Source organism: Meleagris gallopavo, chromosome 1 (genome assembly GCF_905368555.1).
Source record: "Meleagris gallopavo chromosome 1, MGAL_WU_HG_1.1, whole genome shotgun sequence".
Taxonomy (NCBI): domain Eukaryota; kingdom Metazoa; phylum Chordata; class Aves; order Galliformes; family Phasianidae; genus Meleagris; species Meleagris gallopavo.
The window spans coordinates 118,386,639-118,408,477 of record NC_139404.1 but is presented as its reverse complement, the minus strand read 5'-3'; the positions used below and the strand labels follow the sequence as shown (position 1 = coordinate 118,408,477).

The window sequence follows — 21,839 nt, the reverse complement described above, 5'->3', positions numbered from 1 at the left end:
GAGGGATATGAAATAATTTACTTTGTTCAAAAGGCTATGTAACATGCAAATAGAATGCACAACTTGCAAATGGAGAGAACTGCATAACTATTTTAACCGAGTTAACATGGGAATGTTTCAAACCAGCTTCATGTGATTTACTATAAACAGCGTGAACAGCACAGTCTGAAGTCACCCTTATTAAGTTTACCGTTCAATTAACCAGCATTCCAGTTAAGAACAGAACGGAAAAGGAGATGGATTTTCTTCAAGCACTAGAAACAGAAGACTGCTTTTTACCTGACAATGTTCTACTTCATCAGGAAGAACATGAATCACTGATTTGTGCCCTCCATGAGCTCCGAAAAGATCTAATTCATCAATTGCTTCCAAAGCAGCCTTCAAAACAAACAAACAACACCCACAAAACAAAAAACACACACAAAAAATACATTAGATATCTTTTAAGCCAAGTGTACACCCCAGCATCTGTACTTTTCCTCTGAAGGTTGTTAGGCAAGACAGAAGTTTGCTCCACAGATATTGTTTCCAACTTCAATGGGAAGCATGTCAATACTTCTGAAAAAGTAAAAAATATTTTTGCATTTCCACTCGTAGGATCCAGGACTGATGTGCTGATGACCGTTCTTACAATTAAAACCCAACGCAAAGCAAGAGGAAACAGTGCTTCTGTTGAATAATACCTAAATAATATTTAGCCATAAATGCTTATCCTGTTCCATGTTCCATAATAACCCCTCCATTTCAGTGGTAATTTGTGGCTCCTAGTTGCAGGGCTATTCAAAGAAGGCTTGCTCAACGTGCTCTGGGAACCAGCCTCTGCTTGTGCAGGGAAGAGCATATTGCCATCTACCTCTCTTTCTGATATTATCGCTTCCCTAGGGAAAGAGAGATGAGATGTCTGCTCTCTGCATGCCTAATGGCCAACCAGCCAACAGGGACACATCATGCCCTGTCTTTATGGGTGAATCAGTACATCTCATATGTCTCAGCTATAATGTGTATGCCTTAGGAAGATATTAATAACTCACCCATTCATCTCTGTGCACCCCTACATTAACCTAGAAGTGTCCTGGCTTTGCTGATGTGGGGCTTGCTGTGCCACACAGGGTATGGGTCAGGAAGAGAGCAAAGAGCTCTCCTTTTAAAATCCTGTTCACTGTATCTATCACTTTCATGCCTCAATGATTCTGCTGCACATTTTGCAGTCCCCAGAACAACTGTACTAAGGTCCTTCAAAATAAGCCATTATTACAAGGATTTTATGTTGAATACTCAGAAATTCTTAATACAGTTAATTAACTGTTGCCAAGAAGCCTATGCAAAGGAAGCCACTGGGTTCACTAGAGCTATTCAGAGTGAGAGAACAGCCACAAAAGAGGAGTCAGAAAGACATGCTCACTTTGGCCATCCCTACGGAGCTTGCATTCAGTTCCGGGATGCCCTGGTTTGTCTTATCACCACGTTCCCAAATTCCATAATCCTGCAAGAATAACAACATTAAGAAAAAAACTGGTATGGTTACATATACAACCAGTATTTCCCCCTCCACACGCACAGGCTCACCACAAAACCAGAACCTCGTAGGAAATTTGTTTATCAGCCTTAAAAATAAAATAACAAGTCACTTCCAAAGAGCTCCTCTGCATGTTTAAAGAGCAGAGCATAAAAATACATCCCAGCAGGATCACTTCTGCAGTCATAAATCACTTTCTCCATAAAACACACAAAGAACTCTAAACTGCATGCTTCTCCCTGTGCCTCTGCAACTCACTTTCCAAAAGAGTTTGATAACACTCTGCTCTTTTCAGAAGGGCTCATGAGACATCAGGAATTGTTATTAATTACTACTGTGATGATAGAACAACTATACTTCATCCAGAAAACAGCAAATCCTCCCACAGCTGTCCTACCACCTCCAGAAATGTTGCTCACAATGTAATGACAAATTCTGACATCCTCTGACGGAAGAAGAAGATTGTGTTTTCAGTCACCATTAAGAAATAATTTCCAACCCACATCTAAGTTGTGTTCAGATGTCTTACACATAAATAACTACTTACAGCAACTTTGTAGGCAGCTTCTATGTAAAAAACAAGATTCTGAATAAAGGTAACTTCATCAAGGGTGAAAATGATACGTAACCCTAAAAACAAAAGAAGAAGAAAGAAATATGCTGCATTAGAACTATTTCCTCTTCAAAAAATTTCAAGCTTTCGTATATTTATATTTTGTATATTTTAGAGAGGGAAGATTTAGGTTGGATATCAGGGGGAAGTTCTTTACAGAGAGAGTGGTGAGGTGCTGGAATAGGCTGCCCAGAGAGGTTGTGTATCTCCGTCTCTGGAGGTGTTCAAGGCCAGGCTGGATGGGGCCTTGGGCAGCCCAGTCTAGTATTAAATGGGGAGGTTGGTGGCCCTGCATGTGGTGGGGAGTTGGAGATTCGTGATCCTTGAAGTCCCTTCCAACCCGGGCCATTCTGTGATTCTGTGATTTGTTATCAACTGCCAGCTACTATTCACAGAAATCAGTGAAAGACTCAGGTTGATTTCAAAAGGAGTGGCAACAAGTCTCAACATTTGCTGCTGATGAACTACTTCAAATGCCATCAATACACATCATCTGTTTCAAAGACCAGCCAAAAAATGCCCTCAGTGGAAACATGGCATTCACACACCATGGCTACGAAACAGATAGAGCTGAACCACCTCCAGCTCCTGACAACCGGGTGGCCCAGCTCCAGCTGCAGGTGCACCATCTGTTTCATGCTCTGCCAGGAGACCATCAGGAGAACAGACTTATCCTCACACAGGAAGAGCACGGTTGCTATGAGCAGAAAGCCAAACAATGCCCGCAAGAAGAGGAACACAGACAGGACAGTGGCACCCAGCTTGATGTAGTCACTCTGAATAAACCCATCTGTCCATGAGACACACAGCTCTTCTCTGACATGACTCTGACTAGCTCTGAATAGAATTTGTACACCAACAAACTTTAAGAGAATGGAAACTTCCTGGGCAGTTACTGTAAGTGTGAAATCCTAACTAAAAAACATCTCTTTCCATAGAAATTCAATTTTCTGTGTGATAACTATACAAAGACCTTTGAAGCTAGTCACATTTTTTTTTTCTCCTTTTTAATTGAAAGTTGAACATGACGACTGTAACAACAAGATAGTCAAGGCTAAAATATCTTCCACTTACCTGATGCAGTCATCTGTGCCAAGAAGAGCAAGTAAAGAGAAGTGGCATCGACTTGCAGATGTCCCCACTGATCATCTCCAACCACTGTGGCACAAGTAGCAGAGTTATACTTGGCGTGTAGGCAGTCCTTGGTACTCTGTGTGCGTTTGAACTTCTCTACCTTATCTACCTGAAAAGCACCAGAGATTTCAAATGTGAAACACTTCAGAAGAAATTCCCCAAACAATTTCACAACACGTTGTCTTAGACAGGGAGAAACTTGAGGTCCTAATTTTTGTTACCTCACTTCAGCGTGTTTTGATTGATCACAGTGCATGAACTTTAGACTCTGCCTAAATCCACATCTCTTTGGGAAAGAGTAAGCTTAAGTTACCTTGCTGAGTTGAGATCTTAGTAACAGGTATGCACCTTTGCACAAATCAGTTTGCAAAGGCAACACTGTGATTTGCTGCAAACCTGATTTTAAAAAGGTACAAGCATGATCAGAGTTTGGCTCAGGCTAACAGCAGTGTATGTGCTGAGTTGTACCATACATACATACCTGTCTCATCATGCACTGTAAGAGCCCTCGCATCAGCTTCACAACGTTCTGCAGGAATAAAGCAGACCAGTGACACTCCTGTACTACCAGCCCTATCAGCTGTTAAAAACAACATGCAAAAGTCACAAGTTCACAACCCATGTTAATGTCCTCCCAAAGGCAAAAAAATTGTATTAATCTGAAATGTTTTAAATGCCCTTAAAAGAAAAAAAATTGATTTTTTTTCTCATGCTTCTATCTGGGAGAACTGATCTTTTCCCAAAGGCCCTCTCCAGCATGCAGAGTAATTTGCGTTCTTTCTATCCGGTAAGGAAGTAAGAGGAATGTAACCCACTGTAAGAATAATGATTGTTAGACTGACAGATCCAGGCAACACTGGTAAGTAACTGCAAGCCAGAAAACCTGTGGAGTCTCTTCATCTCTTTATACAGCAAGCGGATGACTAATGTGAAGAGACCTCAGTGTGTACTAAGAGAAGCACAGAATAAGCATTAAGACAAGATTTCGTCTTAAATTCCAGAAAATTATTAAGGCCTAAAAATGCAATCATGCTTTGCCTTTTTTTTGGTTCTGATCAAACATGTCTATACACTACATATGATTTCCATGAGACTACACATGTTCACATTTCAAAGACAGCTGCTCTAAAGGGCATGTTTCCCCTTAAGGGGAAAAATGATAAACTGCCATCCTATGATACAAGCCATCCTAGGTTTGAATTTCTGCCCCACAACACATCTCATGAAGGATCTCACAGTTTAATTGGGGAGGCTTCTAAATGAGGGCATAAAATCTCTTAGAAGCACAGTTTACAACAATGTGCTAAACAATGGGAGTTTTACTCCTACCAGATTCCTTTTGGTATATATATTAATTGAGATGTTAGCCTCTCTGTTGCTCAGCTCTCCAAATCTCACCTCCTGGGGGGCTGCTAGGAACACAGACTGTTCTGTGTTACACAAACACTGCTGCCACAAGAACAAAACACATATTCCACGCTGGGAAAACAGTGCCACATCCCCAACATAGCAGCAATGCAAGCACACCAAAACCACAACCATATGAAAAAAAGGCAAAACATAGCATAGTTGCTTTGCACTGAACTTCAACATACCTGCTCAAGCTCATAGGCTTTGGCTTTGTCCTCATCCCGGTCTGCGTTCTTTCTGTAGGCCATGCCAAGCCCCCACACTGCCAGGATGCTATAGACATTGTCCCGTACCCAAGCATCCTTATGGTCCGTACCAGCTGAAAGCAGCCCTGTAACTGGGTTCTGAACATGGTAGAAAAGGTAAAGAACAAATATTATTACCTGAAGTCCCATCTATTAAGATAAACCACTTCTTTCCATATCAAAAGGTGTTGGGGGAAGGGGAAAGAAAAGATTTTGGGATTTCATACCGGTTGCACAATACAGCTTCTCACAGTTTTGCAACAGAGATGCCCAGTCTCTGAGTCCTGAACTCGCACATGTGAAGTACAAAATTTATTTATTCGAGCACTTCAGGACACAAAGCTTATAGAATCCATCAGGGCACCTTCACCCACCCAGGCTGATGAGCTATGTCACTCGGTGACAGCTGAAGCACAATGAAGAAATACAAATCTGAATTGTGCGTATTTGGAAGGAAAACAGAGTACCAAATTAACATTTGAAACTGAGCTGGGATCTGCCCTTGTCTGTATGACCATGCTGTGGTATGGTCTTGAAGAAGTAAAAAAGAACTGCTTCTCTTCTAGGAAGTGGGCAACTTTCTCACTTGGTTTACAGAAGCTAAAGTATGAATGCATGCAAAGCCTTTTTATGTTCCAATGCAGAGAACGGCAAATTCTGGTAGTGTTCAGTAGCAACACCATTTGAGAACCAGAATACTGCATAGTCTCTTGCATCTCAAACACTTTACAACATTTTTCACTTAATCATTAATTCCCATTGCCTCGTTGCCATTAACTTTTACGCTTGTTTCTCAGCTGTGTGTTCAAACAGAGCAACTGTTACGAATGCCAGATCAATCGCTGTGGCAGGGACACCTGACCCTTGCCTTGTCAGACACATCTTTATCAAAACGCAATGTTCCCAAACACACTTCACGTTCTCCAAGCCACGTCTCAGAGAACATGAACTCTGTCAGAGCACAGCAGCTTAATCTGCATGCTGCTGGATGCCTGGCACAAGGTCACCTCCGTACACCAGGGCTGTACAGCCTTGTCTCGGCAGCACCTCTGCTGCCTGCTGCTCTTCTGTCTGGCTGCTCACAGGACGTGAGTGGCTCAGTTCAGGCCCAGCTCCCCAGCAGGTGCTGAAGGAGCCCAAGGTCATCCCGCAGGGCCAGGAGAGCAGTACAGGGCAGCTCCCACAGCCCACCATGGTGAGAGGCCAGCAGCGCTGTCTCACACCAGATCCTTGCTTTTTGTTGCTGGTAGGTTTTCAGTAGTTCACCTAATGATAACAGTTCTCAGGTGTCTGGAGCTTGTGCCCACAGAAACAGTTGATGGCATAAATCTTACTGAGTTGATGGTATGAATCTTATTGACCTGTAGGGCTCTGGGTGCTCACCTCTTTAGTTAGCGTCATAGAATCTAGAATCCTTACAGTTGGAAGGAACCTTTAAAGGCCATCTACTCCAAGTCCCCTGCAATGAACGGGGACACCACAGCTACACCAGGATGCCCAGGACCTGATCCAGCCTCGCCTTGAAAGTCTCCAGGGATGGGCCACCCACCACATCTCTGGGCAACCTGTTCCAGTGCCTCACCATCATCACTGTAAAAGATTTTCTTCTTACATCTAAAGATGTTTCACTTATCGGTGCTTTGCAGTTTCTTCTAAGTCACTGCAATGAAGTGCATTTGGGACTTGATTCACACAAGAAGCCCCGCTGCCCTTCTCTCTATGCAGGGAACCACTTTAAGAGAACACCATACATGCCCCCACCCTCAGCACACACACCTGAAGCAGGTGCATCAAGCAGTCCGCACGGTGCTGCGCAGGCTGCACGGGCCAAAGCACGGGGAGCCGGTGATAGCTTCTCCCCAGCAGCGCTGACACCTGCACTCAGCACTCACAAGGCGGGCAGCCCGTAATGCTGTAGGTGCGGGCCCGGCTGCCGCAGCCCGGGAAGGGCGGACAGCCGCCTCCACTCGCTCGCTCCGACCCCGGCGCCGAACCCGCCTCCGACCCCCAGCCGCTACACTGGCGACGCTGCCCTCACCTGGTGGCAGAGGATGGTCCGCTGCACCAGGCGGGCGTAGCCGTCCAGACGCACCCCCGAGTTACTGCGGCTCCTCATCGCCTCGTCTCACCGCCCGGCCGCGACAGGCGCGCCGGCAGCCGGAGATGGCGGCGGCCGTTTCCCTGTGTGCGCGGCGGGCGGCGCGCCAGCCCTCACAGCCCGCGGCCCTTCCCCCTGCCGGCGGCCGGGCGGGGCCCTACGCCGCTTCCCCTCAGCGCCCGCGGTCCTACGCCGATCCCCGGCGGAGCCGAGCGGTCTCGGCGGCACGGCGGCGGCGGGGCGGGGCGGGGAGCGGTGCCACTTTTCTCCCAGATAAAGGGTTGCTATGGCTACGCTGCTGGCAGGGCACAAAAGTCCGAGTACCGAAGGGATACGTATTCTGTAGAGCATAATACAGCTTAGAGTTGCAAAGCTTTCTATGAAGTACCAGGAAGTGGAAGCGGAACAACCACAGAGTTGTGCAAAGTACAATATGACTACTTATTTAACCACTTTTTTTTTTTTTTTTTTTTTTTTTTTTTGTATTTATGACCTAAGAAGGCGGTTGAGCTAACCCAAATTTGCTTAGGCAGCTGTTCGATCCCCACGCCCCCTGGCGTGCAAATGGTTTTTCAACGCCTTTATTGATGGTATTCACTGGGCTACACCAACAGGATGCCGTGAGCGTGAAACTTTACTACAGTACGCGTATGGCAAAGTAAAATGAAATTCCCGTGCCTAGGAATAAATCAAATAGGAATGATTAAAATAATCATGGCGTAAGTTGTGTTGCAAAAATAGAAACAAATGAAGATTCCAAGCTGTGACTGTAGAATATACTTTTTAGTACAGAATTGCTAAAGCCAAATTCAGCCATGTCTTGGAAGAGGCTCAGGGGAGACCTTATCTCTCTTTACAACTGCCTGAAAGGAGGTTGTGGTGAGGTGGGGGTTGGCCTCTTCTCCCAGGTAACAGCAATAGGACAAGAGGGAATGGCCTCAAATTGTGCCAGGGGCAGTTTGGGTTGGATATTAATACAGATTTCTTCTCAGAAAGAGTGGTGAGGCAGTGGCACAGGCTGCCCGGGGAGGGAGTGGTGTCACTGTCCCTGGATGTGTTCAAGAACCCTGTGGATGTGGCACTGAGGAACGTGGTCAGTGGGTGTAATAGGGATGGGTTGATAGTTGGACTACCTGATCTTAGAGATCTTTTCCCACCTTAGTGATTCTATGATTCTTTTACTCATGGCATTCTTATGGAAGAGTTTCAGCAGACTGGAGGAACAAGCACTGACTGGACAGACTTATGTCAGACCTTTTCTCTGCCAAAGATAGATCTGTTTGAGCCATGAAAGGTGAAATATGATACAGACACAAAAAAGTAAGGGCCATGTCAGCACTTTCTTCATGAGGTGACATACTCCGGCTCATTTCAAGAACCATAATACAATCCAGTATAAGGACACATTTAGCTAAAAGACAGAATTTATGTATTTTGTGTTTACTTGCTGTAAATTTATTGGTCTTTTTTTACAGTTGAAAATATAAATACAAGAACATTAAATAAATTTACAAGAAACAGTGCAAAGGCAATTCACCGACAGTTAAAGCATTCACATAAAAGCACTCTAGCTGCTAGCATTCCAGTACCTTCTTTTATTAACATGCAGTTAAAACCTTGTGGATAAACACAACAAATGCTTTGAATTCTCACTTTAAAGGCATATTCTGTATAGCATAGTCTCAGACATAGGTGACCAAAAGAATCCAGGCACTGCATTTAGAACCTCATGAGTGTTTAGTAATTTGGAGGTTCAACAACCACGCCAGAGCCCCAGAAAGGTGTTTCACCAATGTATTTTGTTGAAGAGTGTTTCCAGAGATCCTTACTGAGTCCTGTGGGAAAGCGCAACTCTTTGTCCCACCTACTGTGCATCTGCCTCAAAAAGCCCCTTTCCAAGGGTTGGCACTCTGCAGTGTGGCACTGGCTTTTGCTCTGGCAGTATTCAACACTTCCACAAAAACCCATGGAGCAAAAAAAAGTCACAGCTGCACTCTTGTCTGAGAACCTGTGCTCACACTGTTCAGAAATCTTCACAGTGTTGTATGGGCTCTATTTTCTTCCAACTGTTGCGTATGAGGAGCCAAAAATCCACCTTTTTCAGAGAAATATCACAGAGGAAATTAAATGATGATTCAGGAAGCAACTGAGGTGGGGCCTCAGAATTTGGCTTGCCAAAGAAGGACCAAAATGCAAGCAGAAATAGATTGTAACTGCCCAAGAGCTGCCCCTTAAAAACAGCCACACAACAAAACAAACAATTTACTAGGCTACTAAATATAACAGTTAGCATTATTTTCTGTATTTTTTTTATTGGGGGAAAAAAAAAAAAAACACTTTCTTTTTAAAATCACTGCAGATGAGAAATGGCAGTGTGTTGAATATGTGGAACTCAAGATAAAATATTGAACCTGGAGATATCAATGGCAAAAGCTCCCACCAACTTAGTCCAGCTACTAAGATAACTTAGCTACATTTAATAACTTACAGGTTTTATTCATCACTCCCTCATTCTTAGTGCTCTACTTTGATGACCCAGTTTCTCTACCTCTCTGTGTTGCAGGGAAAGAGGACACTAAGGGTTAAAAAATAATGGTGTTCACATATACAGTTCTGTCTCTGGCAAACCACAGTAAGTGATTTCACTAACTGAACACATTAACTTCTGTATCATTCTGTTAATTATTTCAATTAAAGACAAATGCAAAGTACAATAAAAAACAAAATATCAATTATTTTTCTATACAAAAGGATATTTAAATTTATATTACAAGAAATAAATATAAAACTATCACTAAGATATTTAAAGGCTGGCATTCTCCTCCTTATGTACAGCACTAATCTGCAACTCTAACATAAAAAAGTTGAAGACAGTATAGCTAACGCTTTTAAAGTTAACACACAAGTTGTAATTTGCTACATTTATACAATACTACTATGCATTATATCCAGATACTTAGTTGTACTGAAAAAAGTCTAAACAAAACTTTCCTTTAAGCGTAAAAATCCTCAAAAATCTCTAATGAAGAACCAAAATAGAAATGTGCCAGCTGTAATTCGACATCCGAAATACCTTGTCGGAACAGGAGCTTCCTCCCCATTTTTTTTTCCAATTAATAATTGTCTTTGTCAAGCCATTACATGGCTGTCTGGAAGTTTCAAGACAATATATTAAATAAAATCAGTCTTTGGTCTTCTCACATTATGTAAAACTGTTGAAGTAAATCTCTACTTCATACTGTAAAACAATGTTCTGTTCAAAAGGAAATCACATTTTCTCAGCAGAAGGTAAGCTTCCCCTCTTTGAAGTCCTTCTAAGTGAGATACGGCTATTTTGGCTGCCAGTGTCATCCTTTTCTTGAAACACAAGTTGTTTGCCTGAAAAGTCCTGAAGACACACATCACCATTCTGCACGCTGAAAGAAACACCATTCTTCTCACCAGAAAGATGGCCTGTAGAAACAAAAAGTGCATCCCCTTTCAGAGGAGGTCAGAATCAGAAGTCTCGGGTACTTTTCCAGTGAGTATAGGGAGCTCATGCTATCTCATTTTATCTCTGCAATAAATTCAAGATGAGGATTTCTCTGTATGCATTCTGTATATATTCACTCTGTGTGAGACAAGTAAAAAGATCTGGGAGACCTTAATATATTGTACACACAAAAAGATTTCACATTTTCAACCACGAAGGTCACAATTCTAAGAATGTAGACTTAGACTTGGAATCAGTATCACTAGATAAGATGCAAAATACTTCTAACTCCAGTTTTGCATTAACTATAGTTAAGTTCAAGTTCCTCAGTTTTACCATGGATATGAAATAAACTTCGAGTAAACATGGCAGGTTTTTTTTTCCCCCCTTTAAAATGCATTCAACTTGCAACATTTATTTCTGGAGAACAATCAGAATGCGACCTTGGTCCAAATACTTTTGCAAGCCATATTTAGACTGAAAAATGTTAAACATTTCTGTGTCCCTACAGTGAACGTATGTAATACCACTCCCAAATGAAGCCTCTGAATGGACTGGAACACCACCTCCACAAATGCTCAATTCACTGGATAGAATTTCCTACATCTACGCACCACACTGTAGATAATTTTTCTGAGAAGTAGGATTCTTTATTATAAATATTTGCACAAATGCTTTCAGTTGGTCTTTCTTCTTTTTCTTTTTCCTTTTTTTATTCTTTTTCTTTCTCAGAGAGTAGGTAAGTTTAAGAGATGTGCCACCATCCTGATATCACATCTATCATGAGATGGAATAAAATATCAACATGGGAAAACCCAAACTGGAACTAGTATTTCTTCTGGGAAAGGATCTTTAAACATGAAAATTGAGTTCACAGACACAAATGCAATACATTTAAACTAATCTGTTTTAAATAACAGAATTAATCAAAAAACACATTTAATACTGTTATTTGTGTTACTATTTGTATCACTTCACAAGCCAACATCGCCATGACTGGCTACTGTTAAATTTACTGAGAAGACAACAGTCAGTGCAGAATCTAATTTCCATTTATGATTTTGGGAAGAGAAAAACACTGGTGAGAAACATCAAGGCAGTGAAAGATGAGTTGATTACAGGAACCAAAAATCTGATGTTCCCTGGTACATCTGACAAGAAAGGCGCTTACAGCAGCTTTTGGTAAATAACAGCCTTACTAATGAATATTACCTACCATCTGATATGTAAATCACAGATCCCACTAAGTATAATATGGATACTTTAAACCTTTGTGTACCATCTCCTAAACCAGATGTGATATTATTTGTGAGGAAATCTGAAATATTTTGACCTTATATTATTATTGAACCTATATTATATTATTATGATTAATAGGAATAATAATTCCTAGAATCATAGAATAGTTTGATCTTTGGGGTCCATTCCAACCCAATTTCCAATCCCCTTGCTGCACACAGAGCCATCAATCTCCACATCTGATGGTACTAGACCAGGTTGCCTAAGGCTGCATCCAGCCTGGTCTTGAGCACCTCGAGGGATGGGGCATCGACAGCCTCTCTGGGCAGTCTGTTCCAGCACCTCACCACTTTCTCTGTAAAGAACTTTCCCCTAACATCCAAAAATTGGTCAGCAATTTACTTAATTAGCAGGAAAGAGCATAGCATTGCAATGATACCTACCATTCCCATTTGCATGCACTGAATAATCATTATTCATTAGCACTGTCGTAGAATTAGTGGAGTTACTGTTTGACTGCAAAGAATTGGAAGAACTGGATACCCCTTGGTTTACAGTCTGCTTCTTTAAACCATTAGTAGCAGTTCTGCTCCAGTCTACAACAGATAGATAATAGAGAAAATTGTGTAACTCATTGAAGCATTAATATAGTTTTTTAAACAGAACAATATTCTGCAAAGAATATCATAACTCTTGATGTTTACAATTATTTGTATCTAGTTTGTTTTTTTCTGTTTAATCCCTTCTTAAAGCAACAGGCTGTCTTCATTTTATGGCTGTGTACCAGATTAGAATTTTCCAGCAACTAAAGAAACGATTGAAAAGCATACAGCTTTATGAGAAGTCAACTACTGAATAACAAAATCTACTGAATAATCTACTACTGAATAATCAAACCTATTTCTACTTTTTTTTTCTTTTTGTTTAAAGTCTTCTTTATCTTGTGTTTTTCTGAAGTTGCTGGCAAAACTACAATTGACTCAAACTGGAACAAATCTTAAAACTTCTAATCATGATCAGAAGTCTTCTTTAAAGACATGCCCATAAACTGCAGCAGAAGAGACCAGCTGCAGTTAACAACTTAATGCAAGAACTGCATTAACTGCTATCTTTAAAGAGTATAATTTCAGAGGTTTTTTATACTTTGGGAAATAAATCATGTCTGCAACTAGAACAAAATAGTTTATTGAATTTAATAAAAAAGCATATTATTAAGGAACTTTGGGTATAAATTCTTTGGAAGAAGGAAGAAAAGAACAACAAAAACATTTTCATGCTTACCAGAGTTTTCAGCTAGCCTGAATTTTCCACAACACAGATATCTTCTCCACTGCTTACGGACATTCTCCTTTGTTACACAATAGAAGATGAAAATGAAGAACCCTGCAAAACAATGACATCTATGATAAACAACATTTTGTTTTCTTTCATTTCTTTTTAGTTTCTAATCAAAAATTTTCTTTAGTGAAAAAATGAATAACTCTGAACACTGAGAAGTACTATTCTACTGAACACAGATGGAAGGAATCATGTATACAAAAATGCAAGAAGAACAAACCAAGTCCACAAAGTGAATAAAGTTTCTCCTTTCAAATATGAAGGGAAAAGTTCTGTGGATCCTGAAGTTTACTTTGCAATTTTGGAAAATAATTCAAAGCAATGTCAAACAGAAAGTGTGATATGACACTGGGAGGGTATGCAGTTCTCATTACCTGGTATGATACTGTTTCATCTGTTAACCATAATCAAACCAGTAATGCTTATAGATTTATTACTTGGAATGCCAACTCTTGGAGCATCATTACTGACCTTTCCAAAAATTGAAGGAGTTATTAATAGGTCGCAAAGCCATTGATATGTCACTTAGAGTATTTGTACAAAGGAAACGTTGCATACCTAAAATATTAGATAAATGGTTTCCCCTTTACAACAACTTTAAATCGTAATATTTTCTATAAGGGATGGGGCTCACCCTGTCTCTTATCAGCATCACATCACAGACTTTACCTGCTTTACATTCACTTTTAATAACACACTGTGGGACACAAATCTCCCTGCTTAGAAGAACCTGTCCCCTGTTTTAAGAAAGGAACATGGTCTTTGCACGATTTTCCAGCTGCAGCATGTCCCTAAGAACATAAGTGTTAAGCTTATAATGAATGAAAAAGAACATGAAAGAGAACTAACTACTGAGACTAGCACGAAGTTTCACGTATGTTATGTTCGTGCTGTTTCTAAAGACAGTTAAGCATGTAAAATCTCACTAGGAGAGATTACTCACATCTTTGGTAGCTTAAATATCTTATCTTTGGCTTTCAGAATGAATATTTGAATATAATGAGATGATTCTATGCTGAGACAGTTCTATACCACTTCCGAATACAGTTCTGAAACACTGGTATAAATTTACCAAATTGTGGTACTCAAAAATCAACATATTGATGAGAGCAGCTATAAATGCAATCTGTCTAGAATTGAAAAAATAGCAATAAAAAATGATTGCTAAAATACTGACAGAAGGAGATTTCTGCTAGCTTGAGAACTACTAAATCAGGCATGTGAACCAGAAGCATCTCTGAGAACTGCAGCCAGTCTCTCTGAAGTGCTACCTAAGAACCAGAGACATCTTGAAGATACTAAAAATAAGGGCAAAAACAAGGAACTATAATTGCAACTTATCCACAAAGGTGAAAAATACTCTGAACAAAGGGGAAACTCTCTGAAAAGATTGAAATCATTAACTGCTGTTGTCTGCATTAGCCAAATGTGCGTATACGTAGTCTGGGAAAAGAAAAATTGTGCCTGAAAAAGTAGGAAATATCATGGTCTATTGGCTACTCACATGAAAAACAGAAATTACAAGTATCTATTAGCTGCTCCGAGTGTAGAGTTCTACATCCTCTTATGTCTTGATTAAAGATTTACGTGATTAAAAATGACTTGTTTTCTATCTGCAACTGAACTTCTCTGCGTGTATGTACGTGCGTACATATATGCATGCATACATATACATACACATATTTGCTATTTTACTAGTGACAGTTTTGCAGTAACCTATAGTAGAAATCTTTCTCAATTCACTTGCTGGTGCTATCAAATATATATATTGTAGCAGCCCTTACAAATGGTGGAGCGAACATTTGTGTGCTCCTCTGAATGTAATACTTCCTATTTTATCATGTTGGCCCATAACATCAGAGGCAGATGTTGGTGCTACGGCAGTAGGAATTGAACTTTCCTGCTAATATCCCATAATATTTTGTTGCTGTGTGACAGATGGCAGCAGAGGGGCATTCTGACACAATGGTGTATGGAAGCATTGATGAAGCAGAGGTGTGTCACTGAATTCCACCATGCAGAAAAAATGGCACTGACTGGCATTCACTGATATTTGCTGAATGTTTTTAGAGACCAAACAATGGCTGTCACCACAGTGAAGTGGTGGGTGGTGCCTTTCAGCAGCAGTAACAGCAACATGAAAGACAAGCCATGTTCCATTACTCTTGTTCATCGCTGACAAAAGTGCATAGTGACTACCACTATGTTATGTATATACGTCACCATATACCATATACTATGTCACCACTATGTTATGTATATATGTTGCAAAACAATGTTTTGTAGGTGAGAATTTTCTCTAATGAATTCTCTGTTCTATTTCTTGTGCTCTTTGTTTCCATGGAAATAAGAGGCATTGCTTTTGGATTGACCTACTTGTATATACACATACAAACACCTTTCTGGTAATACTTTTGTAATAGCTCAATATATATTTGTTTTATTAATCATAAGCACACTTGGTAGTGGTCATTTACAGTACCCTGTATTAAAGTAAACAACTGTTTGAAAAAATGCCTCTGGTTCCTTATGTACTATGGAATCTTGCAAACCTACTGTCATGATTTCTATTCTATGGCCAGAAAACCATTTAGGTTGTGACACACCAAGTAGGGGACTAGTATACACAGAGCTGCAATTTGAATTGCTTTAGTCTCTCTGAGAAATTATTTCACCAGTAATCTAAAGTACATTGAAAGAGAAATTTGGATTCAAAATACTATAGGAAAATTTAGGTACACTCAGATAACAGCATGCAACTACGGTACCCTCATATTTATACAGAAGTTTTTGAAGCCTCTGAAATCTGCTTTTAGATATGTCCAGTAGTATCCCAGCATCTGCAGAGCTGCATGCCTTCATATCTATTAAAGGCTATGCTTATGAGGAGATATTTTAGATACCACAGCCTTGCCCGTCTTAATAGCCCTTTGATGAATGTCACACCTCACCCTCATGACTTAGTTGTAAATTGGGAAATAATACCATTTTCAATACATTAATTGTATTATTTTTTTAAATACTTACAGTAACTGAGTATTTACAATTAATCTCTTGACATACTGTCACTTTCCATGGTATCTGGTTTGCATATATTTAAATTATAATATGGATATAAATATATTATACATGTAATTAGTAGACAGCCTTTCTATATCTTACTGTAACAAAATTACAGTAAAGCAGCATAATATCTAATTTAATCAACTTGTTAAAGAACTTAACAGATTACAACTTTGTTTCTGAATTACAAAAGTGCCACTTTCAAATCTTTCAAATATTTTGCTCATTGTAGTGTTGGCAGTAAGCTGACACATAAAAGCATAAACTTACCTTGCAAAGTGTTGAAGATGGTAAAGAGGTAAGTAAAAACCTCATTTACAGTGAAGAAAGCAAATCCCCAAGTAATTCCCAACAAAAATGTGAGGCCAGCAACACTCCGAAGGTCTTGAATACTTGTCTTTCTCTGAGCACCAAGTTGTTTTTTCTTTTTTATGCGACACAGCTGGATCAGCACAACAATGAACATGCTGATATTGATCAGGAATATCACACAGAAGTATCCCACAGCAGTAATATAGAAGACAATTCTATTTTTAATCCAGCAGCTAAAACACAAAGATAAAGTCTGTCAACCATCAACAGAAAAAGAAATTGAAATAAATACAAGATAAAGCTGTATCTTGTTTTAATTACAAATCATTTTTGCTTCATTAGTAAAAAGTTGTGGGGTTTTTTGTTTGCTTTTGTTTTTGTTTTACCAAAAGCTAAGTGCATTCATGTAGGCAGTTACCACAAAGCACGTAAAATACTATAGAGCTATACTACTGCAAAGCTCTCTCCCTGCTTCCTTCCCTCCCCAACCTTTAAAGAAAAGCAATTTAGTAGGAGATCCCACCCTCTCCCCTCCCCCTAAAAAAAGAAAGCAAGCACCTCCTTTTATTTAACTTACAATTCATCAGGTCTAGTTTTTGAAACTCTCCCAGTGGATATAAGTCCATAATTATCTGGTGATACTGCTAATACAATAGCCACAATTACTGCTGGTAACCCTAAAATATTAGACCAAACACATAAGTGAAAATCTTGACAAATACAATATTATAACTTGAAACTAAACGGGGCATTCAAGCTGTGCTCAAGAACACAACTTGGAAAGAGACCAGAGATCCTCTCTGCAGCTAGCTCCAAATTTTCTCACTTAGGCAGTAAATACTGTTACACGTCAAACTGATTTAAAGCATTTAATAAGATACACTCAATTTTATTTCTTATATCCATTTGAAGAAAACAATTCTATTGATTTTAGTGCCTTTAGTAATGTTTAACTCAAGTGGACAAAGATGATAGCAAGGGCCCAAATCTCTTCATTCTTGAACAAGTTACATCTGCCTTGCCACTTTTTGTTAGTAACAGTGCTATTCCAGAAATGGAATGTATATATTCAATTTCATTTATTTTGAAAACAGAAATGATGCCATCAGTCTAGCTAATGGAAATAAGCCATTTTGAAGGGGACAGACCCTTTACCAAAATCTACTGCGACAGGACAAGGGGAAATCATTTCAAACTATAAGGGGGAAATTTAGACTGAATATAAGGCTTTTTGTTGTTGTTGTTGTTGTTTTTTAAATGATAAGGGTGGATGGTAGATGCCTGTCCTTGAAGACATTCAGGATCAGGCTGGAATGTGGCTCTGAGCACCCTGATCAAGCTGTAGGTGCCCCTGTTCATTGCAGGCGAGTTGGAATAGATGACCTTTAAAGGCCTCTTCCAACTCAAACCATTCTATGATTCAAATTTGGTTCTGTTATATTTGCAAAAGGAAAATTCATTATTCACTTAAATTGCAACAGCCTCAGTTTTCCATATTGCAAGCTGAGAACACCTGCACTTAGGGAGGAATTCACTACCTCAAAGTTGGAATTCATACAGTTAGATTTACTGATAATGAATACTTTGTAGTTGACAGTAGTAATACATAGCAACTGTGTCTCTTTCATTTCCAAACTGTATCACCTTTGCAGAAATATTTGGTGAGTTGATACATATATCTAGAATCCAGAAAGTAAAACCAATACATACCCCAACCAACAATGCAGAACTTAAGAATGTATTTCCGTACATAGGTATTAAAGACTTTCACAAGTGCAAGATACATGTGGAAAGCTTCTAGGCCCATCCAGGTAAAGGAAACCAACAGAAAATAGTGAAGAAATACAGCAACTGCAATGCATAGGCCTCGTGTGTCATACAATGCAATCCATGAGTCAAGGAGGAAAACTAGGTTGAGTAGAAGTAGTGCAGCACACAGCTGGATTAATATTTTAGACGGATAGTCTCTCCGGATTTTCCTAAAAAGCAAATTAGTGAGATGACAATTGTCAATTGTTTTTGTATCCATGGCTTATTTTCCCTCTTGTATTCTTTAGTTCATAAATGCCAAGAAAAAAAATGCATTTATATATTTTCATTTATATATAATGATTCTTACATTGAATTTACACATGGGACAGAATGTTTTAACGCATTTCCAAATTAACAGTCTATATGAATAAAGTCTGTTATAGAAAGATTACGCAAATTTAAACAATAGCTTTGCTTCCTAGATATCAATACTTTTTTTTTTTTTTTAACATTATATGTTAGGTGGCTTCTTGCTACATTACTTTCGAAATACAAAATGAGTGTTCTTCAGTGCTAACCTAGATTAGACTTTTGACTAGGCTTCAAAAACCTTGATAGAGCCAAGTATTTATTATTGATGGGATAACGAGAGAGCAAACGGGTGCCAAATAAATTCTAGGAGGATTTCCAAAACACATTGTGGAGGACTTAACAGTTAAACCTCAAACATCTTAGCAAAATGTTCCAACAAAGACAAATTTGTGCATTATTAATAGAGAGAGCACCCATAACTACTGAAAAAGACTTTGCTGTGAAGACTAAAGACAACTGTAATTGAAGAATAACGGGAGCTGAGTTGAATAGATACTTACTCAAAAGCTATGTAAGTCACAAGAGTAATAGAAAGAAAAATTGCAGACAGGCCACAGCCTATATACGATATAAAAGTCAGTACCAATTCTTGTGTGGGACTTAAAGGAGTATTTCCATACAAATTCTAAAAGGAAAAGAGAAGTTGATTTCAGAGAGCAAACTTATGAAATGGAAAAACACATACAAAAAAAAAAAAAAAGCAAACCACTTTCTTCATGGATCTTGTAAAAGGTTTGTTGGAAAACAGAAATGTCAATACAACTGTGGAAGTCTGATTAAAACAATTTTATATTGGATTTATCCTAACTTTTTTCTTTTTTTTTTTTTTAAACAGAATATACAACAGCCTAAATGTATGAGCTGCAGCTTAATAAGCACTTAAGCAATTTTTACTTTAATGGAACTCACGGCCTCCATTCAACAAGCTGCCTAAGGACATCACTAATTTTATAGCTCTATGTACTAAGCAAGAAGTGAACAGAACTGAATTAGTATTTAATAAGTTGTATGTGTTTTCTGAATCCTCATTTCCTGAATATGAGGCATGTTTTAACATTTTCTTGAATCAAGATAAATAATTTTTGAAATACCTACCATCAAAACTGCAAAGCTTGTGAGGTGGTTGCATGAACAGACTGTTTCATTTACTCTACTTTCTTTAACAATGCAGCCTTCGTATGACCAGCCACCATGTCCACCTGTTAAAGAAAACAGCCTTGTAATTGATTAAAGCATAGCTTTCTACTATTAATATGAGTTAGCATACCTAAAGCAACATGATATCTTGGGTGATATCAAGTACTTACCATTTTTACTAAAGTCCCAAAAAACACATCTAACTGTTGAATTATCCTGTTTGGGAGGTAAAAATAAAAATAATAATTAAAACAAAAGATGTTTTAATTAACTGTAATTAATGATCAAGAAATTTGAATTATGTACAAAATACAGGGAAGAATAAATACTGCATACATTAAGTATACCTGTTTTATATGAACACTACATAAACTTAAAAGCATAGAAGAGATTAATATCACAATATGCAGGTGAAAATACATGGAACAAATTTGAAGTGATCACACAGGAGCAGGTCTCCCACTTATACTAATACTCTATTCCTGGTAGAACACTATGAACGGTATTTCACTGCCATTCTACACTATACAAATTCTTTGGACTTTTCATCCTTCCTGATTTTATATGTATCAAGAAATTTACTGAAAAAGAAAATTACTGAAAAATTCATCTTCTTTAGCAAACATCTATCACTATATATTAACAGCATATTAAGGGTTTATATATGGCCATCAAAATCCTATAAATTGTAGGGTAGTACGTTATACTTCTCCAAATAGTAATAATTCTGTTGTTATATCTCAAAGCCAGAATAATCTCAACAGTTTACAATGTTTCAGCATTTTGAACTCCCATTTTGAAATCCCATTAAAATATGGGACAGATAGATTTTAATCCATGATGCTGTGTGTGGGTCCTGGTATTTCCTGATGACTCAGTGCTGTGTTACAGTTCAAGAATCAGTATTCCCCCTAAGAAAAAAGATTTGCATTGCTTTGTGGCCATGTAGCACCTACAAATGTCATGATTGCAGTAAATCCCTAGCAAAACCCACCGTCAGGCTTTCACATCAGAGATTTTATTCACAGAATCACAGAATGGCCACGGTTGGAAGGTATCTCAATGATCATGAATCTCCAATCCCCCACCACATGCAGGGCCACCAACCTCCCCATTTAATACTAGACCAGGATGCCCAGGGTCCCATCCAATCTGGCCTTGAACACCTCCAGGGACGGGGCATCCACAACCTCTCTGGGCAGCCTGTTCCAGCACCTCACCACTCTCTCTGTAAAGAACTTCCCCCTGATATCCAACCTAAATCTTCCCTCCCTCAAATTAAAACCATTTCCCTTGCCCTGCTGTTATCAACCCTTTCAAAGAGTTGACTCCCCTCCTGTTTGTAGGCTCCCTTTAGGTACTGAAAGGCTGCAATGAGGTTACCCCACAGCCTTCTTTTCTCCAGGCTGAACAAGCCCAGCTCCCTCAACCTGTCTTCGTAGGGGAGGTGCTCCAGTCCCCTGATCATCTTCATGGCTCTCCTCTGGACCCTCTCCAACAGCTCTCTGTCTTTCTTTTACTGGAGGCTCCACACTTGGATGCAGTACTCCAGATGGGGCCTCACAAGAGCAGAGTAGAGGGGGACAATCACCTCCCTGTTCCTGCTGGCCACCCCTCCTCTGATGGAGCCCAGGATACCATTTGCTTTCCGAGCTGCAAGAGCACACTGCTGGCTCATGTTAAGCTTTTCATCCATCAAGACCCCCAAGTCCTTCTCCGCAGGGCTGCTCTCAAGGACCACTCTTTCCAGTCTGCATGGATGCCTGGGATTTCTCCGGCCCAAGTGCAAAACCTTGTACTTTGCTGTATTGAACATCATTAGGTTCTCTTGGGCCCACCTTTCAATCCTGTTGAGGTCCCTCTGAATGGCATCCCTTCCTTCCACTGTGTCAACCGCACCACTCAGCTTGGTGTCATCAGCAAACTTGCTGAGGGTGCACTCGATTCCATCACTGATGTCATTGATAAAGATATTAAAGAGCACCGGTCCCAAGACAGACCCCTGGGGGACACCGCTCGTTACCGGCCTCCACCTGGACATAGAACCATTGATGACCACCCTCTGTCTGAGGCCTTTCAACCGATTTCTTATCCATCGTGTAGTCCACCTATCTCCAACTTGGAGGGATGTGGATTTG

At 39.6% G+C, this 21,839-nt stretch overlaps 2 protein-coding genes across 15 annotated transcripts in view; both read right to left on the bottom strand.

Moving 5' to 3' along the window:
• PHKA2 (phosphorylase kinase regulatory subunit alpha 2) overlaps window positions 1–7,310 on the bottom strand; it is a 37,889-nt gene extending 30,579 nt beyond the window's left edge. For 2 of the 5 annotated variants that reach the window (XM_085211305.1, XM_085211300.1), the window contains exons 1-7: window positions 6,957–7,303; window positions 4,859–5,017; window positions 3,745–3,792; window positions 3,204–3,372; window positions 2,064–2,146; window positions 1,403–1,483; window positions 280–378 (exon numbers count right to left, since the gene is read on the bottom strand). In XM_085211305.1, coding sequence (XP_085067431.1) covers window positions 280–378; window positions 1,403–1,483; window positions 2,064–2,146; window positions 3,204–3,372; window positions 3,745–3,792; window positions 4,859–5,017; window positions 6,957–7,034 — 717 coding nt within the window. In that variant the 5' untranslated portion in view covers window positions 7,035–7,303. Of the gene's footprint in view, window positions 1–279; window positions 379–1,402; window positions 1,484–2,063; window positions 2,147–3,203; window positions 3,373–3,744; window positions 3,793–4,858; window positions 5,018–6,956 lie in introns of all 5 variants that reach the window. The other 3 variants (XM_085211321.1, XM_085211293.1, XM_085211313.1) reach the window with 3 other exon arrangements.
• A 1,130-nt stretch (window positions 7,311–8,440) lies between these two features.
• ADGRG2 (adhesion G protein-coupled receptor G2) overlaps window positions 8,441–21,839 on the bottom strand; it is a 55,975-nt gene continuing 42,576 nt past the window's right edge. For 9 of the 10 annotated variants that reach the window (XM_085211241.1, XM_085211207.1, XM_085211250.1 and 6 more), the window contains 9 exons: window positions 19,872–19,917; window positions 19,660–19,763; window positions 19,065–19,189; window positions 18,151–18,419; window positions 17,018–17,117; window positions 16,399–16,673; window positions 13,009–13,110; window positions 12,171–12,323; window positions 8,441–10,469 (listed from right to left, as the gene is read on the bottom strand). In XM_085211241.1, the coding sequence (XP_085067367.1) occupies window positions 10,285–10,469; window positions 12,171–12,323; window positions 13,009–13,110; window positions 16,399–16,673; window positions 17,018–17,117; window positions 18,151–18,419; window positions 19,065–19,189; window positions 19,660–19,763; window positions 19,872–19,917 (1,359 nt within the window). In that variant the 3' untranslated portion in view covers window positions 8,441–10,284. The other variant, XM_085211276.1, reaches the window with a different exon arrangement.